The sequence below is a fragment of the Bos grunniens genome, chromosome 11, assembly GCF_055505025.1.
Source record: "Bos grunniens cultivar Pamir isolate PY7600 chromosome 11, Bosgru_T2T1.0, whole genome shotgun sequence".
Lineage (NCBI taxonomy): Eukaryota > Metazoa > Chordata > Mammalia > Artiodactyla > Bovidae > Bos > Bos grunniens.
The window spans coordinates 34925089-34945886 of NC_141175.1; the positions used below are offsets into that span (position 1 = coordinate 34925089).

The 20798-nt window shown below is 51.6% G+C and overlaps 1 protein-coding gene across 4 annotated transcripts in view; it reads left to right on the plus strand.

Moving 5' to 3' along the window:
* Positions 1-20798, plus strand: part of KCNK3 (potassium two pore domain channel subfamily K member 3) — a 39080-nt gene that overhangs the window by 10690 nt on the left and 7592 nt on the right. Inside the window, exon 2 of one of the 4 annotated variants that reach the window (XM_086325944.1) lies at positions 11169-11473. The exons of 2 other annotated variants lie outside the window; for them this stretch is intronic. In XM_086325944.1, coding sequence (XP_086182070.1) covers positions 11169-11473 — 305 coding nt within the window. Of the gene's footprint in view, positions 1-11168; positions 11474-20798 lie in introns of those variants that run through there. One more of the 4 variants, XM_086325942.1, reaches the window with a different exon arrangement.

Genomic DNA, 20798 nt, shown 5'->3' on the forward strand with positions numbered 1-20798 from the left:
GTGTCCCACTCCCCCCAGAGAAGCGGACTGAGAGGGTCTCGGCGGGAGTCCTGGGACAGGAGGTGGCTCCTCCGTGGCTTAGCTCTCGAATGACCCTAGGGAAGAGGATCAGCCCAGAAGAGCCCCCTCAGCTCTGTGAGCATCTTTCACCCAAGAACAGATACCATCTGGCCCAGCTGAGCCAGAGTGAGCCCATCTTCAGCATAACCCTACATCATCGATTTTCTACCAGGAGGGTCAGACAGAGAAAGACCCCTCCGGGGTCCACCTCCTGGCGGGGCCAGAGAAAGAGAAACCTGGACCCAAACTTAGTGGCAGCCCCCTTCCCTTGGGTGCTGTGCCCAGCTCTGTGCCCCAGAGTCCTAAGCACTCATCTTCCCCAGGCACCAAAGAGGACTTGATGCCCCCTCTCTGCCCCTTAGGATCATCCACCGAATTCATGGAGGTGGGCTACATGTCGTTTCTTGGAGCCGTGACTGATGACATTGCAGAGCTGAGCTAAGGAAAGTAGGGGACACAGACCCCTCCACTGTTGCTCTGTTCCTACCTGGCTATGAGAAACACAGCAAGTCACATCCCACCCTGGCCTTGTTTGCAAGGGACTGGGCTGGTGGTGTCTGAGCCCTTATGCTTGGACTGTCTCTGCTCCAGCTCAGCTAGGACCTACTCCAACCCCTGCACTTCCAACCCTTCCTGAGATGCTCACTACCCAGGATTATGCTCTTGTCCCCACTTCACCCCGTGATGGCTGAGCCCTGGAGGGACTTCCTCTGGGTCCATTCCCAAGAATAGAGCCTTGTACAGGACCTCCAAGTCACCCCTTTCTGGAAAGAGCATTTCTGACTGTGGCTGCAGCCTTGCTTATCAGCAGAGCAAGTCCACTGCCCCAGCCCCTGGGACAGCTGGAATGCAGGAGCCTCCCATCCAGAAAGAGGGGGGGCCTGCTAACAGCTGGCAGCTCCTACAGTAGTCGAGGATGGGATTCAGGAGGGAGCAATGATGCTGAGAGCAGGCTGACCTCAGCCAGAGCTCTCGGGCAGGAGGCTGGCCAGGAGAGAGGCTGAGACAGTCTTTCCTGTCAGGTTGCCTCTGGACCTGAGCTGGTCCTACAGTCCAGACCCTCAGCTAGCTCAGAGGCTTCCAGGGCCTTAGGAGCTAAGGTCCTGCTCACAGACCAACCTTCCACACCCCACCTAGACCTGTTAGACCTCTGAGCGGCTGGGGTGAGCCCCATGGGTCCTCACAATGGTTTGCTATCTCAAAATATCCATGGAACATTACACGATGACCTGTTATAGAGCATACACAAGCCAGCAAGCACCTTCCCCAGCCTTTGACTGGAATGGCATCAGGTCTGGGTGCTGATGCCAGCAAGCTCATGCCCCATAAGGGCTCAGCTTGGCAATGGATGGCATTACCACAATTCCTGGGGTCCTTTGAGTTCTTTGAAAATCATCAATTCGGCACAGCCCTTCTCTCCTCCAGATGAGAATACTGAGACCAGAGCAGGGTGCAGGGGGAGAGTCCTGCCCCAGCCACCAGCAGTTCAATATCAGAGACAGTCCTCAAACCCAGCCCTCTTGACTCTTTCCACTCCCTTGGCACCCTCACAGTCATTCCTCCATTCTCTTTCTTTTTCTGAGCATCCTCCATGTGTTGGGCACCACTCCAGGCCCCAGGGACTCAGCCCTGGTCCTCATGGTGCCTACATTTCAGAGGAAGCAGATAGTTGATAAAATAAATTATGTGATTACAAAAAACGTCATCTCAATGGTGACAAGTGCCAGGAATCAGTAAAACAGGAGAATGGGGTAGAGAGCGATGGAAAGGAGGGATGGACCATCTGGGGAAGCCTTCCAGAGTTCCATATGTTTGAGGAACAGGAGCATTAACAGCCGTGTGGCTGCAGCACACTGAACAAAGAGATGGAGGCATGGGAAGGGCTGGATCCCGCAGGGCCCTGGAAGCCATGGTCAAGAATTGGATTTTACTTTTAAGTGTCACTGGAAAGTTGTAAGCGGGGTTGTGGTGGGATATGACTTAAAATTTTCACCAGTTCCCTCTGGCTGCTGGAGGTCAGCTGGCTGTAGTATAAGAGGGAAGCTGGGAGACCAGCCAGGCTGCAGCTCAGTAACTTAAAAAAGAGAGAATAGTGGTGGGTAGGACTCAGGTGGAGATTGAGAAGACTGCAGAGAGAGGTGGATGGAGGATGTGTTTTCAAGACAGAGTTGGCCTGACCTGTTGATGGATAGGATGTACGCACTGTGGGGAAGGAGGGAGCCAGAGGGCTATGGGAGTGGGGGGAAGGGAATAATCAATGGTAGTCTTTGACCTGAGCAACTGAGTGAAGTTACCTTTTACTGAGCATTTACTGAGATAGGAAATAAAATCCAGAGAGCAAATGTTTGTTAATGAGATGAAATTCCAGACTTCTTGTTTTAGACACAGAGGTTAATTTTGAGATGCTTATTACAAATCCATGACAGAAGTTAGACAGACAAGTCTACCAGCTCAAGGGAGAGGTCAAAGCTGAGATATAAATTTAGGTCTTATCAGATGGAAATAATATTTAGAGTCGGGCAGCTTGATGAAATCAACTGGGGAGAAGGAAGAATGAGAGAGAAGAGCCCAGCACAGACCCTTCCTCCAGCAGTGGGGGGTAAAGCAAGGAAAGGGACCTGCCAGGACACTGGAGGGATCCTGGGGAGTGTAGGTTCCCAGGGCCAGGAGGCCTTGTTTCAGAAGAGAGAGAATTGTCGGCTGAGCCCACTGCTACTGGGTGATCAAGTCAAAAGACCACAGAGACAACCAGTGTGTTTGACCATGTGGTGACCACTGGGGACACTGACCATGAAAACATGGTGTAACATTCAACAGCTTGTTCCTGGAACGTGGGAAGGAAAGAGCGGTAGGGGCATCCACTGTATCTGACCAGCCTGAATTGGAACAGAGGGGCCTGATTCCAGGAGAAGCAGGGAGAGAACAAACAATATCCCAGCTCCCCATTTTTAGACCTTTTCATAAATGCTTTACAAAGCTCCTGCAGAGGCCCATGAGGTAGTCATCATTATGTCCATTATGCAAATGAGGCCCAAGGTCCAGCCAGATTATTGGCTCAGGGCACCCGGCCAGGGACCTGAGTCCAGGCCTGTCTGATCTCAAAGCCCCAGCCCATCGTGTAGTAGCCCCCTCCCCCAACTGCCTCTCTGCCTGCCTCTCCCCTGTTGCTCCTTCCCTCCTCCCCTCCCATCCATCCTTGTCCTTTGATCATTTCTGTCAGCTTCCAGCAATCTTGGCTTCTGCCTCCCTCCGCCAGGAAAGCTCTGCTTTTTCTCTTTGATCCCACACGACTGTCCTCGGCTTCAGTCTCTGCTGGGCCCGGTGTCCCATCCTCCCTGTTGCTTCAGGATGTGCCGACAGTAGGGGGGATCTGCAAGAGTTACCGGTAGCCTTGCAGGAATGGGGCCTTCGGGATGGGAGCGTGGCTCCTGCTTTTCTGACCGCCATTGGGGAAAGAGCCTGGGGGGTTCTTTGGGCCTGACTGGGCTGCAGACCAAGCCCTCTTGGCACTGAAGATCCAGAGATGTGAGTTCACAGGCCAGAATGCCTATGGGAGTAGCCAGGAGGGGCCAGCCAGGAGGGCCATGCAGTCTTACCCCAGTGCACAGAGATGAGTCTCTAAATTCTTCTCTGGGGACTGGTTCAGTGGTTAGTGGGGTTCAGGAGTCCTCAATTGGGAGATGTAATTGGCAAAAACAGCAGAGATGAAGCAGGGCCGTCAGGAACCTCAGAGTCCCTTTTGGAGCCAGTCTGGTTCCAGTGGGAAGACACGGGTGGGGCCCAGGACTCTTGTTGGAGCTCTCTGCCCAGCCTAGGTGCTCCCCTCCCTCTATTGCGTCCCCATCCAGGTCAAGATGAGGGAGGCTTCCCAGGAAGCCCAGAGCCACCTCCAGCTCCTACTCTCAGGATTCTGAGGCCCTGTCTGCCCCCCAGCTGCTCTGGGAGGTCCTGGTACCCGGGCCCCACCTGGAAGAGATGAGCAGAGGGGACCCAACACATGGAACCATGGGGCTCAAGCGTGCTCCCCAAAGCTCTGCCAGGGGGCTGCAATAGTAATTAGCTCCTCACATGTCCCCCAGGTTATTTTTAAGTCACGTTCTTCCCTGGTTTATTTTTAAAGTAATGCTGGCACGTGGCTGGCTGGCTGCCCTTCCCAGGTGGTGGTGCCAGTTTGGGCCAGGAGTGAAGCAGGGCAAGTTGCACCCCTGCCCCAGGGCTCCCTGCTGAAGGCCCTGGTTAACCAACCCCTCACTGGATGCCAAGGGAGATTTCTGCTGTGCAGAAAGCCTGGGTCCAACTTGCGGCCAGCAGGTGGGTTGGCGTGGAAGGCCCGCCGCCTGACACCCAAAACTCCCATCCTGCCTTTGATGTACACATTTTGTATTCATGACCTTGACCAAGTCGTCTCACCTGCACAAGCCTCAGCTTCCTACTTTCTCAGTGGGGTGAATGACAGTGAGTCTTGCATCTCCCTCAGAAGGTGAGTGATCCACTAAAATGTTGCACAGACCTAAGGGAGTACTGCAATTAAGTCTGCCTGCAAACAGGCTGCCCCCCACAGTCCTGCTAAATTCCCTAAAAGCCAAGCCTGCCTCCTCACCTGAGTGACTCCCAGGCTGTGAAAGTCTCCTCTGTTCTCTTCATCCTTCAACCACCACCACCACCCAAGACCTGCTGTCCACATTTCAGTCTGGCTGAACTCTAATCCAGGCTGCCCAGCGTGAAAGGCACCTGTCAGACTGCTGGTGGCCATTAAAAGGCTTGGGCCAGGGCATTGGCAGCGGGGACTGTGACAAGCACAGAACTCCCACCACCCCAGCACCCACCCCCTGCACCTCCTCCCTAGAAGCCTTCCCAAGAGCTCAGCTACAGAAAAGCACTGCCAAAAGTTAGCTCCGAAACCCTCTCCTTGGGTTTGGTGCAGCAGCGAGGCTGGAGAAGAATGTCAGGGACATATGGTGGAGGACGCTGAAGGCAGGTTGAAAGTGTGGGCTTCTTTCCCTGTAGGCAACGGGGAGTCGTGGAAGGTTCTGAGCAGAGGAGTGACAAGTGCAGAGTGGAGTGTAATCTGGAAGGAGGTGTGAGGAAGATTAGAAAGCTGCCGGGGGATGACAGCGAGGAACGGCTGCCCAGGTCCAGACTGGAAGGGGTGAGGGCCCTTGGGGTGGCTGTTGGAACAGAAAGAAAGGGTGGAACTAGTAAAAGAAGAACAACCAGGACTAGGTGGGGTGGGGGGAGAATAGGAGGGGAAGGCAAGATGTTCAGCCTGGTTGACTGAGGAATGTGGACAGTACAGGGAGGCCAACATGGGGGGAACGATGGGTGCCAGTGGCCAAGCCAGGCTTGGGTGCTTGTACTTCAGACAGGTGGCCAGTGGAGACACAGCATAGAGCAGAGCTTGGTGGCCTCTCTGGAACCAGAGTCAGAACAGCCCAGGCAGAATCTTGGTCCCCTCTTAAAATCAGGGTGCATGAGAAGGAAGCAGAGGAAGACTTCAAAGTCTTTGCAAAGACTTCCCTTTGCAGCAGGGGAGACTGCAAAGCACCAGTGGGGAGCAGGAGAGTTGGGTTTCTAGAGAGGAAGAGGACTGGCCATCAGGGTTAAGCATGGCCAGAATATGAAGGAAAATGAGGAGGCCAACAGTAAAGATTGCCATGTATGATTGTCCAGGTTGTGCACTGTGCAAAAAAAAAAAAAAAATCCAGTTGAAGGGTGTGGGTTGCTGAAGTCTAGCCTGCTTACCATGCACTCTCCCAGGGACTGCATCCACCCCGAGGGGCCCATTTCTTTTCTAATTGGTCCCAAAGTGCCATGTAGTTAGGGCAGCCCGGCCCACAGAGTACTAGGTCTGGTACTCAGAAAATTCCTGATGTTCTTGGGGATAGGAGTCTTAGTGGATGAAACAGGGGCATCCTGATGGGTGAGAGGAGAAAGCAAGAGGGGCATGGTAGGCCTCCCTTCTTCCCTCCCTATTTCTGTCCCTTCCCTTTCTTGAAGACCCAAGGCTAATAGTGAGAAGATAGCAGAGACAGTTTAAAAATACCCTCAAATGGACGGTAAGTCAGAGTCAGTAAGAAAAGTCCAAGGCCAGAGGCAGCGTGGTATTAGGGCTTCCACCTTGAGAGGGGAGGCCTCACCACTTCTGGAATGGGAATTGGAAGAAAAGAGCCAAGCAAAAGGAAAAGCAGTATGGGGAGAGCCTTGCTCTGCCAAGAACTTGCTGTGTGACCTTGAGCAAGTCCCTTAACTTCTTTCTCTGTGGCTCAGTTCCTGCATCTTTAAATAGGAATAATAAGAGTACCTACAGAATAGGGATGTTAGAGGATTAAAAGAGGTAACGTATATTAGCTCATTAGAGCAGCAGCACATAGTAAGCACTATATAAAGCTCAGCTAAGACTATTTTGAATTGGGAAGGAGGGAGCAGTGACAGAGGCGTTTAATCATTTAAATAAAGTCAAGGGCAGAGAAAGCCAGCTCGCCCAGATTCCATGTGGGGGTGGTGGGGGGATGGAGGAGAAGGCACTGCAGCACTGTGAGCAGTAGCTGGGGAGAGCTGGGCACTGGGGAGAATGCCTGGTCTGCCCACCTGCAGCACTAGGCACCGCAGAAAGCAAGCTCAGGACCTCCCTGCGTAAACAGGCATCGTCTATAGGCCATAGGAGCCAGGAAGTCATTCTCCAATTATACCCTGGCTGGGCGGGGCTCTCATCTGCTTCTGGGCAGCCGTGTAGATGGAAAGATTTCAAGGCAGGTGGAATGGCGGAGATGATCGAAAAGGCTGGTAACTCAGAGGTCAGAGAAGAGGTGACAAGCCCGGTGAGTCAGGCGGCAGGAGGCAGGCTGGGGCTGAGTGTCTGCTTCCTTGTTTCTGTGTAAATGGCAGTGTCCCCAAGGATGGGGACAGCTGTTTGCTGTCGCCCCTGAAGATGGCTGAGAAGCCATGGCCTGAGTCTCACTTCATTCCACCTCAGGAACATTTCCGATAGGACCAGAGTGGAGTGAGCTGTGTTTCCATGGAGAGTTGTGGAATCTTAGACTCGGGGTCAGGTCTGAGCCTGTGTGGGGGAGGAGCTGTGATTGGCGGCTTCTTTAGATCCCTGAGGATGTGAAGGGACAGCAGGAGTTCAGAGGCCAGATCCCGTGGGGGCACCTCTCCGTTTATTGAAGTGCAGATGTACCTGCTGCTGGGCCTGTCTGTCTCCATTGTCCCCCTGGTTCTTGTGCTCTCTGCCCTGGATGGTGGACAAGGTCGAGCCAAGATGCCACGTTGGGGGACGTGTGGAGTGTTTGAGTGAGTGAGCGTGTATGTGCACACACATGCGTGTGTAAGTGGTGGAGGTAGGGACACCACGTCTGCAGGCCGGCTCAGAGGGAGAAAAGGTCCTGGCAGCTGCCTCCAGACTGAAGTCCCTGTTACCTGGAGTCCCTCTCCTCCAGGCCCTGTGCCAACCTATACCATCTGAGCTCCGGAGCCCTGGGGAGGATGCTGAGCCTAAGAAAAACCTCCTTCACATCTCCTGGCATCTGCTCCCCAATTCCCTGCTAGCCCAGAGCTGTCTGGGCCACTAGCCATGACCAGAAAGGAGAGTGGGAAGCAGGTGGCAGAGACAGAGACCACGGGGGCCACGCTCGCTCCAAGGCCTCCCTGCCGAACCCAACCCATCCATCCAGGTTGACTCCATGCATCTGCTGGGGATCCACCATGGACACTGAAAAAGGTGGGAGAAGCACCCACCTCCAGGCAAAACCCAACACCTGGTAGAGAGTGGCAGGGGCAGAAAAAGGGGCCGTTCTTCCAACAGGGGGTTTTGGAAGGTGTGCCAGAGGGGGCAGCCTTGGAGCTGTCCTTCCTTGGAGGGCAGAAGAGATGAGGGAGGCAACTCAGGGCAGGCTGACAACATGAGGAAGTGCAGAGGGGACCGGAAGTGTTGGGGAACTCGGGACTGAGTAGACCAAGTAGGGAATGCATCAGGTTGTGCACAGCCTACATGCTGGGCCCAGAAATCCCTGGACTGTGCTGTGTGCATCTGGGGAACTAAGGAAAGCTTCCGACTTTAAAAAATAATACTGACAACAGTTTCTACTTTCTGAGACCCTCCACATGCCTGGCCTTGTACTACAGGTGGCACTAGAGGTAAAGAACCCGCCTGCCAATGCAGGAGATGTAGGAGACACGGGTTCAATCCCTGGGTTGGAAAGATCCCCTGGAGGAGGGCATGGCAACCCACTCCAGCATTCTTGGCTGGAGAATCCCATGGACAGAGGAGCCTGGAGGGTTACAGTCCATGGGGTCACAAAGAATTGGACACGACCGAAGTGACTTAGCACACGCACACACATTAACCCCAAAGTGACCCAGCTACCTAATAAGAAGGGATCAGAAAGGCATTGTGGGTTACGGAAGAACAGCAGGCCTGAATCAGAAGACCTGGGTCCCAGGTTCAGCTCTAGGTGAGACGCCAATCTTATCAGGTTTCCATGTCCCCAGACATCTGATGGAGACCACTCCTGCCCGTTGGATGACACAGGGCTGCTGTAGGATTTCACAGGAATGTTACTAAACACTATGGGCTTCCCAGGTGACTCAGATGGTAAAGAATCTGTGTGTAATGCAGGACACCTGGAAGCGATCCTGGCTTGGAAAGATCCCCTGGAGAAGGGAATGGCAACCCACTCCAGTATTCTTGCCTGGAGAATTCCATGGACAGTTCATGGGGTCGCAGAGTCAGACACTACTGAGTAACTTAAACTTTCACTTCACTTTTCACTTTACTAAACACTATAGAGCACTGTGCCCGTGTGGATCTCCCTGAACCCAGCCAGGGCCCTTCTGCTGTGCTGCTCGTTTTGCCAGACACACCTGGGACCCGGTGCTCGGGAGCATGGCTTCTCTATCTGTAGCGAATGGAGCTTAGCCAGGGCACAGTGTCTCCTTGGACCAGGATGAGTTAAAGGGGACTTCTGAAAGGAAACAGCACCACCTAGCCAGTGTCAAAGGTCACCAGTCAGAAGCCCAGGCCTCTCTCTCCATCTCTATCAGGCCACATCATCCCTGTCTCTGCTGTTTCTGCTCACTCTGGCTTCTCTTCCCCTATAACCCTGACTTACATGTGGCTTTGGCTCCCTCTGGTCTCAGTTAGGACCCAGCTGTTGGTAGCCTGGCAGCTTAGCTCCCCAAAGCTGTGCAAGCTTTCAACCCTCAGCCCAGTCCCTGGGAGAGACAACCTGATTGGTCTATCCAGCCAATAATGTGGGTCCTCTTAGACCAGGTGTGCAGCCCTGGCCCAATCTGCTGTGGCCTGGGCCCGGGCCATTTGGTGCAAAGGTGCTACCTGGGTCCATCCTTAACTAGGGTGTGGCAGGAAGGACAACTCCAAAGACGTGGGAAGAGGGCGGCCATCCCAGACATTTCTTCCCCAGAGCTTCCCTGGAGGCCCCAGCCCCCTGCCCTCCAGCTCCCCTCTCCTCACCTCCTGCTGTGTCTGACCCCAGGCCTTTACTGGAGCATCCCAGGACTCTCCAAAGAGAACCTCTAGGGGGCTGTTCCCTGGGACAGAAAGGACTGGCCATTCAACTTCTGGATTCATCAGACTGGCAGAAGGCAGGCAAGGGGAGAACAGATGGTCTTTGGCAGGATGCCACCAGGATCAATGCAGAGAGCTAAGACTAAGACCCAGATCCTACCCTGAGGGGCTTCCGATGGTCTTAGAATGATGACCTGTGGGACATATTTTGCATGCTCTATTCACAAAGTGTATGGTCCCAGGGACATCTGAAAGCGCCTGGACTTTGAAAGCCAAAGATATTGGTTGAATCCTAGCTTTTCCAACTTTTACCTGCATGGCCTTGGGAATAGTAGTATTTAACTTGAGCCTTGGTTTCCTCACCAAAATGGAGTTAATAATGCCCACCTTGAAGGTCCTGGTGAAAATTAGGGAAGGTTGCTGCAAGGGTGTCTGGGTTCCTGATACTGTTGCCATTGTTAGTAGAGGCACTAAGAGCAGAGAGAGCATAGGCTTTGTTCTGGCCTATGGCTGTCCCCCACTCTCTCCCCTTCCTTCTTACACTCCACCCACTCCTGGTTCCCTCCTGCCACTCCAGACCCAGCCACAAGGGTGGGGAGGTCAGGAGACAAGTCCCCACCTGGGGGACCAGACCTAGGCCCTGACTGCCTCTCAAAAGCCTTGTCCAGTGTCCAGCACCACCCCAGGCCAGCTGCCCCGCCAAACTTCCACTCTGCACAAGCAGACTTGTCTGAAAGGAGCTTTGCTCCCAGAGGCATTGCTGTGCATTAAGGAGATGGCTAAATACACTAGGCAGCATCTGCCAAGAGGCCAAGGAGTGGTAGAGATGGATGCTGTGTGCAGAGCTGAGAGAAGGGGACGCTTGCAGCCCAGAACAGGAGGAAGCCTTTTTGGGAGAAGGCAATGGGGATGGGATGGAAACATAGCAGCCAGCAACGCCTCACTGGAGGCTCTGAGTGTTTAAAAAAGGAAGGCAGTTCTTAACAATAATGCTGCAAACCTAACATTGGTCTGAAATTAAAAGTGTACTTTAAAAAAGAGTAAATGGTAGAGGATGAAGAAGGAGGAGGAGGAAGAAGAAGGAGAAGATGAAAGAGGAGAAGGAGAGAGAGAGAGAGAGTACGGCCTCAGACGAACCTTGATCCAATCTCTAGTGACAAGCAGGACCAAGCAGCTTGGTGCACCAGCCAGGTGTTCACATCCACCCTGAACAATGCTTCCAGGTGTCCAGGGACATCTTCAGAGACCATGTTCCCAGCCACAGGATCACTGGCAACATTGCATGCCTTCTGACTCCCTTCTAGTTCCTGGGTGTCTGCAGTTCCACCGCCACAGAAGGGCCCCTCTGCATAGACTCACCATATCCAGCGTAACTCTTCACTTAAAGGACAGTCTTCTCCCACCTGCCCACTGACTTGTCTGTGTTCCTGGAGGGCAAGACCGAGCCATCCTTGGCCCCGTGACCCTTCCCCACCCTCAGCCTGGTACTGGCACGAAGTAGTAGGTGCTTAAAAAATATTTGTTCAATTAATTAAGACCAGCAAAGAGGGAATAAAGCCCTTTTACCTTGTTGATTTTCCAGCTGATTTTTTGAGACCAGCAAAGTGCTGTGGCCTCCCTGTGGCCCCCATTGATGCCCACTCAGTCCAGTTTCCAGGGCTGGCTCTGAGCTCCTCCACCACTGGCCTGGCCTGGGCCAGTGGAGAGTGTCTTCTGTGGAGATCCAGCAAACGCTTGGACCTGGCTTCTTGGGAGAAGGGCCTGGAAAGAACCGGGGAAGGCACCTGCTTTGACAGACAGGGAACAAGCTGCCATGACTATCTCGGAATTCAGATGGGCCATGGACCCAGATCCCTGAACCCAGTCCAGAGACCACAGAGGCCACTGGTATGTGTGAGAAAGACAACGGGATTCAGCCTGGCTCTGCCACACACCACACACCTGGTCACCCAGCCGCTCAGCTTAGTCTCCTCAGCTCAAAACCAGGGAACCTGCTTTCCAGATGGAGCATTTAATGAACTAACACTGGTTAGGCTGCATGAGGCGATAGGCCTGAATTTGTAAACCCTGACTCAGTCACTCATGGGCTGTGTGGTCTTGAATGAGTTGCAGAAACTTTAGGTGCCTCTGTTTTCTTATAGGGAAAGTGGAGATAATATCTATCCCATAAAGTTTTTGTGAAGATTAAATGAAATAGTGTATGTAAAGCACCTAGTATGGTGCTGGGCACACAGATGCTCCATAAATGTAAGCTTTATGACTTACTACTATTACTATTGCTGCTACTATTATTACTACCATTACTATGGCTGCTTCTACATCACTGCTACCATAACCTTTACCATTAGCTCTACTGGGCGCCAGGCACAGAGTTCCTTAGAAGTTCAAGACCCCATCCCCATCTTCCACATCCAGCAAGAGACTGAGAGGAGAAAATGAGACAAAAAGGAGGAGGAGGAAAAGGAACAGGAAGAGGAGGAAAGAAGAGGGAAAGAAGAAGAAGGAAGAAGAAAGCAACTAAAGAGTAAAAAGAGGACTTCCCTGGTGGTCCCATAGTTAAGAATCTGCCTTCCAATGCAGGGGACGTGGTTTCAATCCCTGGTCAGAGAACTAAGGTCCCATATGCCACGGGGCAACTAAGCTTGCATGCTGCAACTACGACCTAGCGCAGCCAAATAAATAAATGGAAGTGAAAGTGCTAGGGGCTCAGTCATTTCCAACTCTTTTCAACCCCATTAGGCTCTTCTGTCCATGGAATTCTCCAGGCAAGAATACTGGAGTCAGTCATTCCCTTCTCCAAGGGATCTCTCTGACCCAGAGATCAAACCTGGGTCCTTTGCACTGCAGATTCTTTACAGTCTGAGCCACCAGGGAACAAATAAATATTTTTTAAAAAGAAGCGAAAATGAGACACTCTAGGCCCTAGACTGGTCCCTCCAGCTAGTTGTGGGTGGGGCTAGGAGCCCCTCAGGGCTCAGCATTTAGAAGGGAGAATCTGGGGACCAGCAGGACTTCCCGAGGGAGACAGGCAGGGACGTGCTTCAGTCTCCTCCCTGATTCTCTGCAGCCTCCTGCACTGGGAGGCTGTGTGAGGACTCAGTTTTGTCTCTGGAGTCAGTTCTGGCTGCCCCTCTGCTTCAGCGGGGCCAGCCTGGCTCCAGCCTTCCATTCCCCAAGACAGTCCAAGGGTTCTCACCCTGTGCCCAGCCTCTGCTCAGTGCTGGCGGGGACAGCTCTGCAAAGTGTCCCAGCAACTATGGGTCTAACACGCATAACATGGAGGCTCAGGGCTATGGCTTTGAAGACTCGATAGTCCCCCTGAGAACACCACTTTCTCCACTGTTCATAGGGGAGGGAACGTGGCCCCTCCGTAAGCCCAGGATCCTAGAATGTCACAGGTCTCAAGAGCATCTCCTCCAGCTCTTGATTTCCCAGAGGAGGAACCCCATGCCCAGAGAAGGGCGGGGTCTTGCCTGTGATCCTGTGATCACAGCGGTACAGCTGGAAGCAGACCCAGGTCTTCTGACTCCATCCCACCCTGGAGGGTCCCCAGGTGGCCAAGTACAATGGTGAGAGAACGGCCTTTGAATTTCAAGCTTGATTCTGGAATATATGGCCTAAGATACAACATTTTACCTCTCTGAGCCTCAATTTCCACATCTGTAAAATAGAAAATAATAGTAATAATGTAAACACCTCCTCTATAGGATTGCTGTGCCAGCTTAAACAATAGAATGTAGAGAAATTACTTTGTAAATGACAGAGTGCTGCTTAAGTACAACACAGACATAGCTATTATTCTAGAACTTAGAGCACTGCCTATATTAAGGGCTCAAAACGTGTCTGCGGGCTGAATGGATGAATGTTTGTGGAATGGAGAATGATGAACAAAAGGCTCCAGGAGCCGGGATTTGTTTAGGTGGATGGGATCAAGGAAGGCTTCACAAAGGGAGTGACTTGCGGGATGGGCTTTGATGGAGGAGTAGAAGCCTATTAGGGAGGGGAAAAGAGCATGAACAGTGTTCAGAAATCGGGAAATGCAGCCATTGCCTCCAAAGAGCTGTGAATACCAGTTTCACATGCAGGCTTGGGCTCCAGACCCTGCTCAAAACCCATTGCTCTCTTCAGGGCCTATGTATGGTATGTGGAACAGATGGAGCTAGAAATTTATTAAATCCTAAAATATAGCTTGTCAGAGAAGAAATAATCTTCTAATTGAACATCCCATATAATAGGTAAGAAAACTGAGGCTTGGGAGCTGACATGCCTTAACAAAGACCCTATAGCAGGCTCAGCCATCTAGGGCCTATGGACTGAATATGGTCCACTTCCAGTTTCTGTAAATAAAGTTTTATTGGAACACAGCCATGCCAATTCATTTAGATATTGTCTATGGCTGCTTTCTTGATATGATGGCAGAGGTGAGTGGTTGCAAGAGATCAAAAGGCCTGTGAAGCCTAAGATATTACTATCTGGCCATTTATAGGAAAAAGTTCACCATCTTCTCTCCTACAGCAAGGTAGTGACAGAACTAGGATGAGAGCCAGACTTCTGACTCCTGGTTGGGTGTTCTTTAACTCCATGCCTGCTTACCGTACCCTCTGGGCCCTGCTGCACCCCACACAACACTGCCTGCAGGATGCAATTTCAGGTGGCCAGGCTCCCAGCAGGTTCAGCTCCAGAACATGTGGTGCAGTCAACTGGGAACACCCAGGCTGGCCACTGTTGCCCCCATGACCCAGCAAGACTTCCTGTTGGGAGAAGTTCAGTCCCTTTTGGGGGAGTCTGACAAAGAGATGCCAACACGAGCCTGCTTCTCTTCCATGGGCAAAGCAGGAAGAGACAGAGAGTGTGTAAGTGTAGGACTCAGGCCAGCCAGATGCCAGACTTACAGACACAGCCTTTCAAGAAGCACAAGGGCGGGGGGTGCGGGGGGACTGGCATCTCCAGCCATCTGCTGAGGTGGCCAAGTCCACTTTAAATTGTGCTGTAGAATTCCTTTCTCAATGCCAGACTGTCCCTGGTGGATTCATTTAATTAAAACTCCACCAGATCCAATCTGTTAGAAGTTATAAGTTCACACATGTTCTGTCCAGCTGGTCACAGGATACAGAGAGGCCACAGGCCTGGGCCATGGCTGCCTGATGCAGTGGCTGGCATAGAACAGCCCTGACAGTCCCCAGGTCGGTACCATTCCTGGGACACCCAGGGTTGCTGCTCAAAACACGGCCCACTCTGGGCCTCATGCTCTGTCCATCCTCCCTGGTTCCACCACATTCAACCTTCAGGCTCATCTTTGAGGTCTCCTTTCCTTGATTCACTCATTCTACAGAGATTTATTAAATGCCAGTTATGTGCTGAGCACTCTTCTAAGTATGGGGAAACTGGTAGTAACAAAAGAGACAAAAATCTCTGCCCTCATGGGCCTTAAATGGCTTCCCTGGTGGTTCAGATGGTAAAGAAACTGCCTGCAATTCAGGAGGCCCAGGTTCGATCTCTGGGTAGGGAAGATCCCCAGAGAAAAGAATGGCAACCTATTCTGGTACTCTTGCCTGAAGAATCCCATGGACAGAGGAGCCTGGTAAGCTATAGTCCATGGGGTCACAAAGACTCGGACATGACTGAGCGACTAACACATGGGCCTTATAGTTTAAATCCACAAGTAAATATGAGAGCATCTCACACATGGTGTATCTACTTTTTTCCCTTCTCCCCTCTCCTTTCTTTTCTTCCTCTCTCCTCCCTTCTTCCCCTCCGCTCTTCCCTCCTGAGCCTAGTTTAAGCCTGAGCCCTTGACAATGGAACCATGCAGAAGTCTCCTGTTGCATCCTTCCTGCCATTTCTCACTGCCATCCCCACCAATATGCACAGGGGTGCCAGGAAAATCCATCTCCGTACCTCCTTGGCACGGGCCTCCCATACTCAGGAGCTGTCAATTGCTCCTCAATGCCTTCAAGTTAAGATTAAATTCCTGCCCCTCCCCTTCAAAGCTCTTCACATTTTAACTTTGCTCCCATACCAACTTTCTCTATTCAAGTGAACTTTCTGCTCCAAATAACCCCCAGTTTTTGCTGTTGTTATAATATTCATTGCTTTCTACTTAGTAATAGATTTCTGTAGAAAATATATATAAAAGAAAATTAAAATTAATCATGAGCCTATGATACAAAGGGGCTTCTTCCCCTGTGGCTCAGATATAAAGAATCTGCCTATAGTGAGGGAGACCCAGGTTCAATCCCTGGGTCAGGAAGATCCCCTGGAGAAGGGACTGGCAACCCACTCCAGTATTCTTGCCTGGAGAATTCCATGAACAGAGGAGCCTGGAGGGTTACAGTCCATGGGACTGCAGAGTCAGACACGACTGAGGGATTGTCACTTCACTTCATGATACAAAGATAAACTCTCAGGAGCTTTTTAGCTTCTATTTCTATGTGTGTGTATGTGTGTGTGTAGTTACTTTTTTCATATTTGTATGTTTACTGTGGGAACCCATTACATAAAGAGTTGTATCCTACCATCTGTATGTCATATTCAATAGTAGTCTTTCTATGTAATTAAGAGACTCCTAAGAACAGCACTTTAATGGCAGCACAATATTCCACCACATAGATATACCTTAATATGTCTAGCCAGACCCTATTGATGAACATTCAGACTGTTTGCAATTTTTCACAATGAAAATGCTGCTATAAACATCCTTGTTCATAAATCTTAGTTCCGATCTCTGGTTCTTTTGCCAGGAGAGATTCCTAGAAGTGGCATTGCAGGGTCACAGGCAGATACATTTCCAAGGTTCTTGAGATGTATAATGTAGCTGCCTTCTTGAGAGAGTCTGGTCATGTCCCCCTCACCCTCCATTAGTGAGAATGCCACTCAGCCTTGGGTTAATTTTCTCTGCCCCTAACATGCCACGTGTCTTCCCAGCATTGTGTCTGTTTTAGCAGCTCCCTTCCATCAGAGCCCTGTATTTCCCACCCATCCTTCAGTGATCAGGGCAAATACTATCTCCTCCGTGAAGCCCTTCCTGATACCTGAACTGGAGTTCTTCACCATTAGCTCTCCCTGAGGTTCCATCTTAAACTCTTCCTGAACCATTTCCCACTTTTGCCTTGCATCTTAATAATTTGTGTAAAAACAACCTTCTCTTTGGATGGGGCATTGAAGGTTTCAAAGTGCTTCTCCTGAGATGTTGCATCTGATTTGCTTTCAAACAGAAGGTGTTTTGAGGTCAAAGACCGTGGTTTCATCATCTGGGTCTGCTTCTCTCGGCCCCATCACCCACCTCAAGCTAGCCTTTGACTTAATGGACACTTACAACAAACTTCACTCTTCGTTGTCCTACCAGAACAGATTTTTGAGGGCTCCCCTCTGCAATGAGGACTGAGCAAGATCAGAGTGCCCTGGATTTCAGTCCTGGCTCTGTCCTTGCCCCTCTCTGGGCCTCAGTTTACCCATCTGTAAAAAGAACAAGTTGAAATACATAGTCTCCCATACTCCAGGACGGATGGCTCCCTGGCCCCTGGGACCCAGAACAGCCCTGGGGTGCCTCTGAGGGCCCCTGTGCAAAGCTGGCCTCTGGGATAGGCCAGAGGGAGTTGGCCAGGGAGGCAGGCCTGGCTTCAGGCCAGGCTGTGTCTGCAAACACTGACCTTGGCTGCCGCGGCGATTTTCCATGACACCAGCACCGCCCCTCCTCCTCAACTCCCCCTAATCCCATGTGGGCCTGGGGAGGGGGGAAGAGGGGGACTGTCCTACATCAGAAGACCCTGAGCCAGAGTCATGGGGCACCTGTGGATGGGAGCGAGCTTAAAGAGAGAAAGAGGAGAGGACAGAAGGCCCCCACAGGGGAAAGTTGGGGAGGAAGGTGGAGAAGGGGGAGGACCATGGTGGGCAGTAGAGACAAAAGCTGGAAGAGGAGCCAGGAAGATGGGAAGAGAGGCCCTCGAGAGGGGCAGGGCCGAGGGAGGGGGGCTGTGCCTGAGAACTGTCCTTCCCTGGCGCTCTGGCCTGGAGGGGGACAAACTCCAGACCCGGTTCTGCGCACTGGTCCCTCCTCCCAGGCCAGATCCTTGAAGCGTGAGTGGTTTCCCATGCCTACCTCAGGCCTTAGCCAGGCCTGGGACAGAGGGGATTCCTTCTGGGCCCTGAAGCTGATTTCACTTCGCAGGGTCCTGAGGGCCACCGGGAGAGCAGGAGCTGTGAGTCACAATGGCCTCTCCTCCCTGCCCTCCCCCAACCCTGGGTGTCTAAAGGAGGTTTCTCTCATCCACATCTCATACTTCTCAGCTGTCTGGGCTGAACAGCGTTATCTGAGCAGCTGCACCCACCAGGCCTTGTGCCAGACACCGAGGGGACTTGCAGGCCCTCCGGAAGCTCAGAGTCCTGCAGAGCTCCTCTGCACAAATCTAGGCCTGGGAGCCAGGCAGAGGGAGAGGCGCCTCCAGCCCTGGGAAGGTGCTATGAAGGTTCTTGCAAAAGGCGAGGTCTGAGCCGGATTCTGGAGGATGGAAGGAGGAGGCCTGCCTCCTTGCCCCACCTCCACCAGGCTGGGCAGCCTCTCTCCTGCCTCCCTCCCGAAGGCCTGGGCAATCTTGGCAGCTTCCTCCCGCCACATCTCCTTTAACACACCAAAGGCACCAGCAGCACCTCCATTCCTATTTCCTGGCTTCACACCGCTGCCACCTCTGTACGGAGGGGGCAGCTCCCTGTCTGTGCCTGCTAGTCCTCTGCGGGCCTTTCTGAGGGGCCCTCAGCAGGCCCAGCAGGAGAGCCCCACCCCCTCGGGGGGCACCTAGGATCTCACAGCCAGTCCCCAGGAACTGCCCTGTCTCTCTCGAGCCCCCAGTCCTCTCTGGCTGTCCTACCAGGCCCAGATACCACCCTGAGGTCACACCTCCTCCCCACGTGCAGCTTTGCATCAGCCCAGCTTGGCCCAGAGCGCACAGCCTGGGGGCATCTCTGGCCACAGGTCACCTCATCCACCTTCTCTTAGGGCAAACATCAGCCTGGCCAGGGCCGTATTTACATTAGATAACTAAGTCTGCGGGGAACCCAGAAACAGGTTGCAGCTAGGCATTGCCAAGGGCTGTGTGTTTCTAATCTACAGAGGGGCTGGGCCAACCAGAGGCGGGACACCAGAGAATCTCAAAGTCAGGGACCTGGAATAAGGAACTATAGAGTTCTTGATGCTACAGAAGAATGTTTCCCAAACTGTTGCTCCAAGGAACATTTGTCCAGCAATAAGCACTGTAAGAGAAGCATTCCAAGGTTACATAAGCAGGAAAACGTAAGCACATTCTCCCAACTTTGTCTGACCTTGCTCACAAACACGTGTAGGGCTCTGATATAGCCTCCACTTAAATGACAATGAATCCAGTTGAATTCAGCATTCCCTGCAATTTAATTTAACTAAGCAACCCTTTTCTCACCCAACAGTTATTAACAGTCCATGAAATTAGTATTCTAGGAAATCTACCTTTGGGCAACACTGATCTCAGAATGTGGATGCTGAAAGGAACTTTAACAACCATCTAATCTTGATGTTTCCCCACATATTCATAATAATGATTAATATTTATTGATTCCAACATCCCTGGGCTTCTTTGATGGCTCCGACAATAAAGAATTGGCCTGCAATGCAGAAGACCTGGATTTGATCCCTGGGTTGGGAAGATCCCCTGTAGGAGAGCATGGCAACTCACTCCAATACTCTTACCTGGAGAATTCCCATGAACAGAGAAGCCTGGCAGGCTATAGTCCATGGGGTCGCAAAGAGTTGGACATGACTGAGTGACTAAACACACAACATCCTGAGCATTTTAAGTCAACTAACTTATCCCCATAGCCACTCCATGAATTCAGTGCATCATTATTCCCATTTTACAGATGAGGAAACTGAGGCACCTAGAAGATTAAATAACCTGGTCACAGTTGAAATCTCGTTGACTCCAGAGGCTGGAGTCCCACGAAACTGCAGAGATTCCTGTAGAAAACAGAAATATCCATTTTCATTATTTAAAAAGCATAACAATAACTTAATTCAGTCTCTTAAAATCAGTTATCCCATGTTAATCAGAAATTCTGATTGGCAAATGTGTTTCTAATTAATTTTGATGGGAAAATAATTCATTTTTTCACAATTATCTATTCAGTGCCTATTCTAGGAAGTAGCTACACTGTACTGATCAACATATTATATTTTGTATGTAAAATCCTTCAAAATTTAGACTATATGAATGAGTGGGTAAACCGAAAAAGAAAGGCATCCATAGCCAGGGTGGAAAGGTGAGGACCTTTTATCTTATCCTATTTTTCCATGTCACAAATAAGGAAAACTGAACCCCTGAGAAGAAAAAGGACTTGCCCAAGGCACAAGCTGGTTATGGTCAGAGCCGGGTCAGAGTCCCTGATCTCCAGTCTCCAAGTCCCATACTGTACTTCCACCCAAGGCTGTGGCCGGCGTTCTAACCGTGTTGCCAGCTAGGCCAAGAGTGAGAGGTCAGGCACTCAAGCTTGCGGGCATGTGAGGTCAATGGGACCACACCGCTGAGTCCAACCCAGCCAAGGCCATTACCAAGGGCTCAGGCTGGTTATTTGTGTTTTGATTAGAAGGAAACAGGCCACAGGGAGAAAAAGTTCAGTAAGAGGGAGGGCTGGACCCCAACCCTCTGCGTCTCCCTGGAAGACAGAGCTTCAGCAAATTTCTGAGCCCCTTGGTGATGTTGGGAAGAAAAGAGAAGAACTGAGGCCCCAAGGTTCCCATCCCACCTAATTTTTCCTGTTGTCTCAAAATATTCATAATGACTATTTACACCCAGCCACCTGGCTTCCTCAGGTAAATTCTATGCTCCAGCCAGGTTTCTAGGCATCTCTTAGCTGGGTTGCCCCCAAGCAGGGGCTGCTGGGTTCTGGTTGAATGAACAGGTCAACGTTGGTTATACTGAGACAGAGGCCAGAGGCCAGAGCATTGAGTTTGGGATGGAATATCCCAGGTTATAGTCCTGGCTCTGCCATTCGCTAGCTGTGTGACCTTGAGCAGGTCACTCTCCCTCTCTGGGCCTCCATTACCTCATCTGTACAACATAAAGACTAGGCCATATAGTCAGTAAGGACTTTTCTGGCTCTGAGGATCGTTAAGTCTATGGTGGATTCAGAAAAGGTGGCTGGGAGAAGAGGGGACTGGCGCAGCCCCAGTCAGCACTCTGAGAGGCAG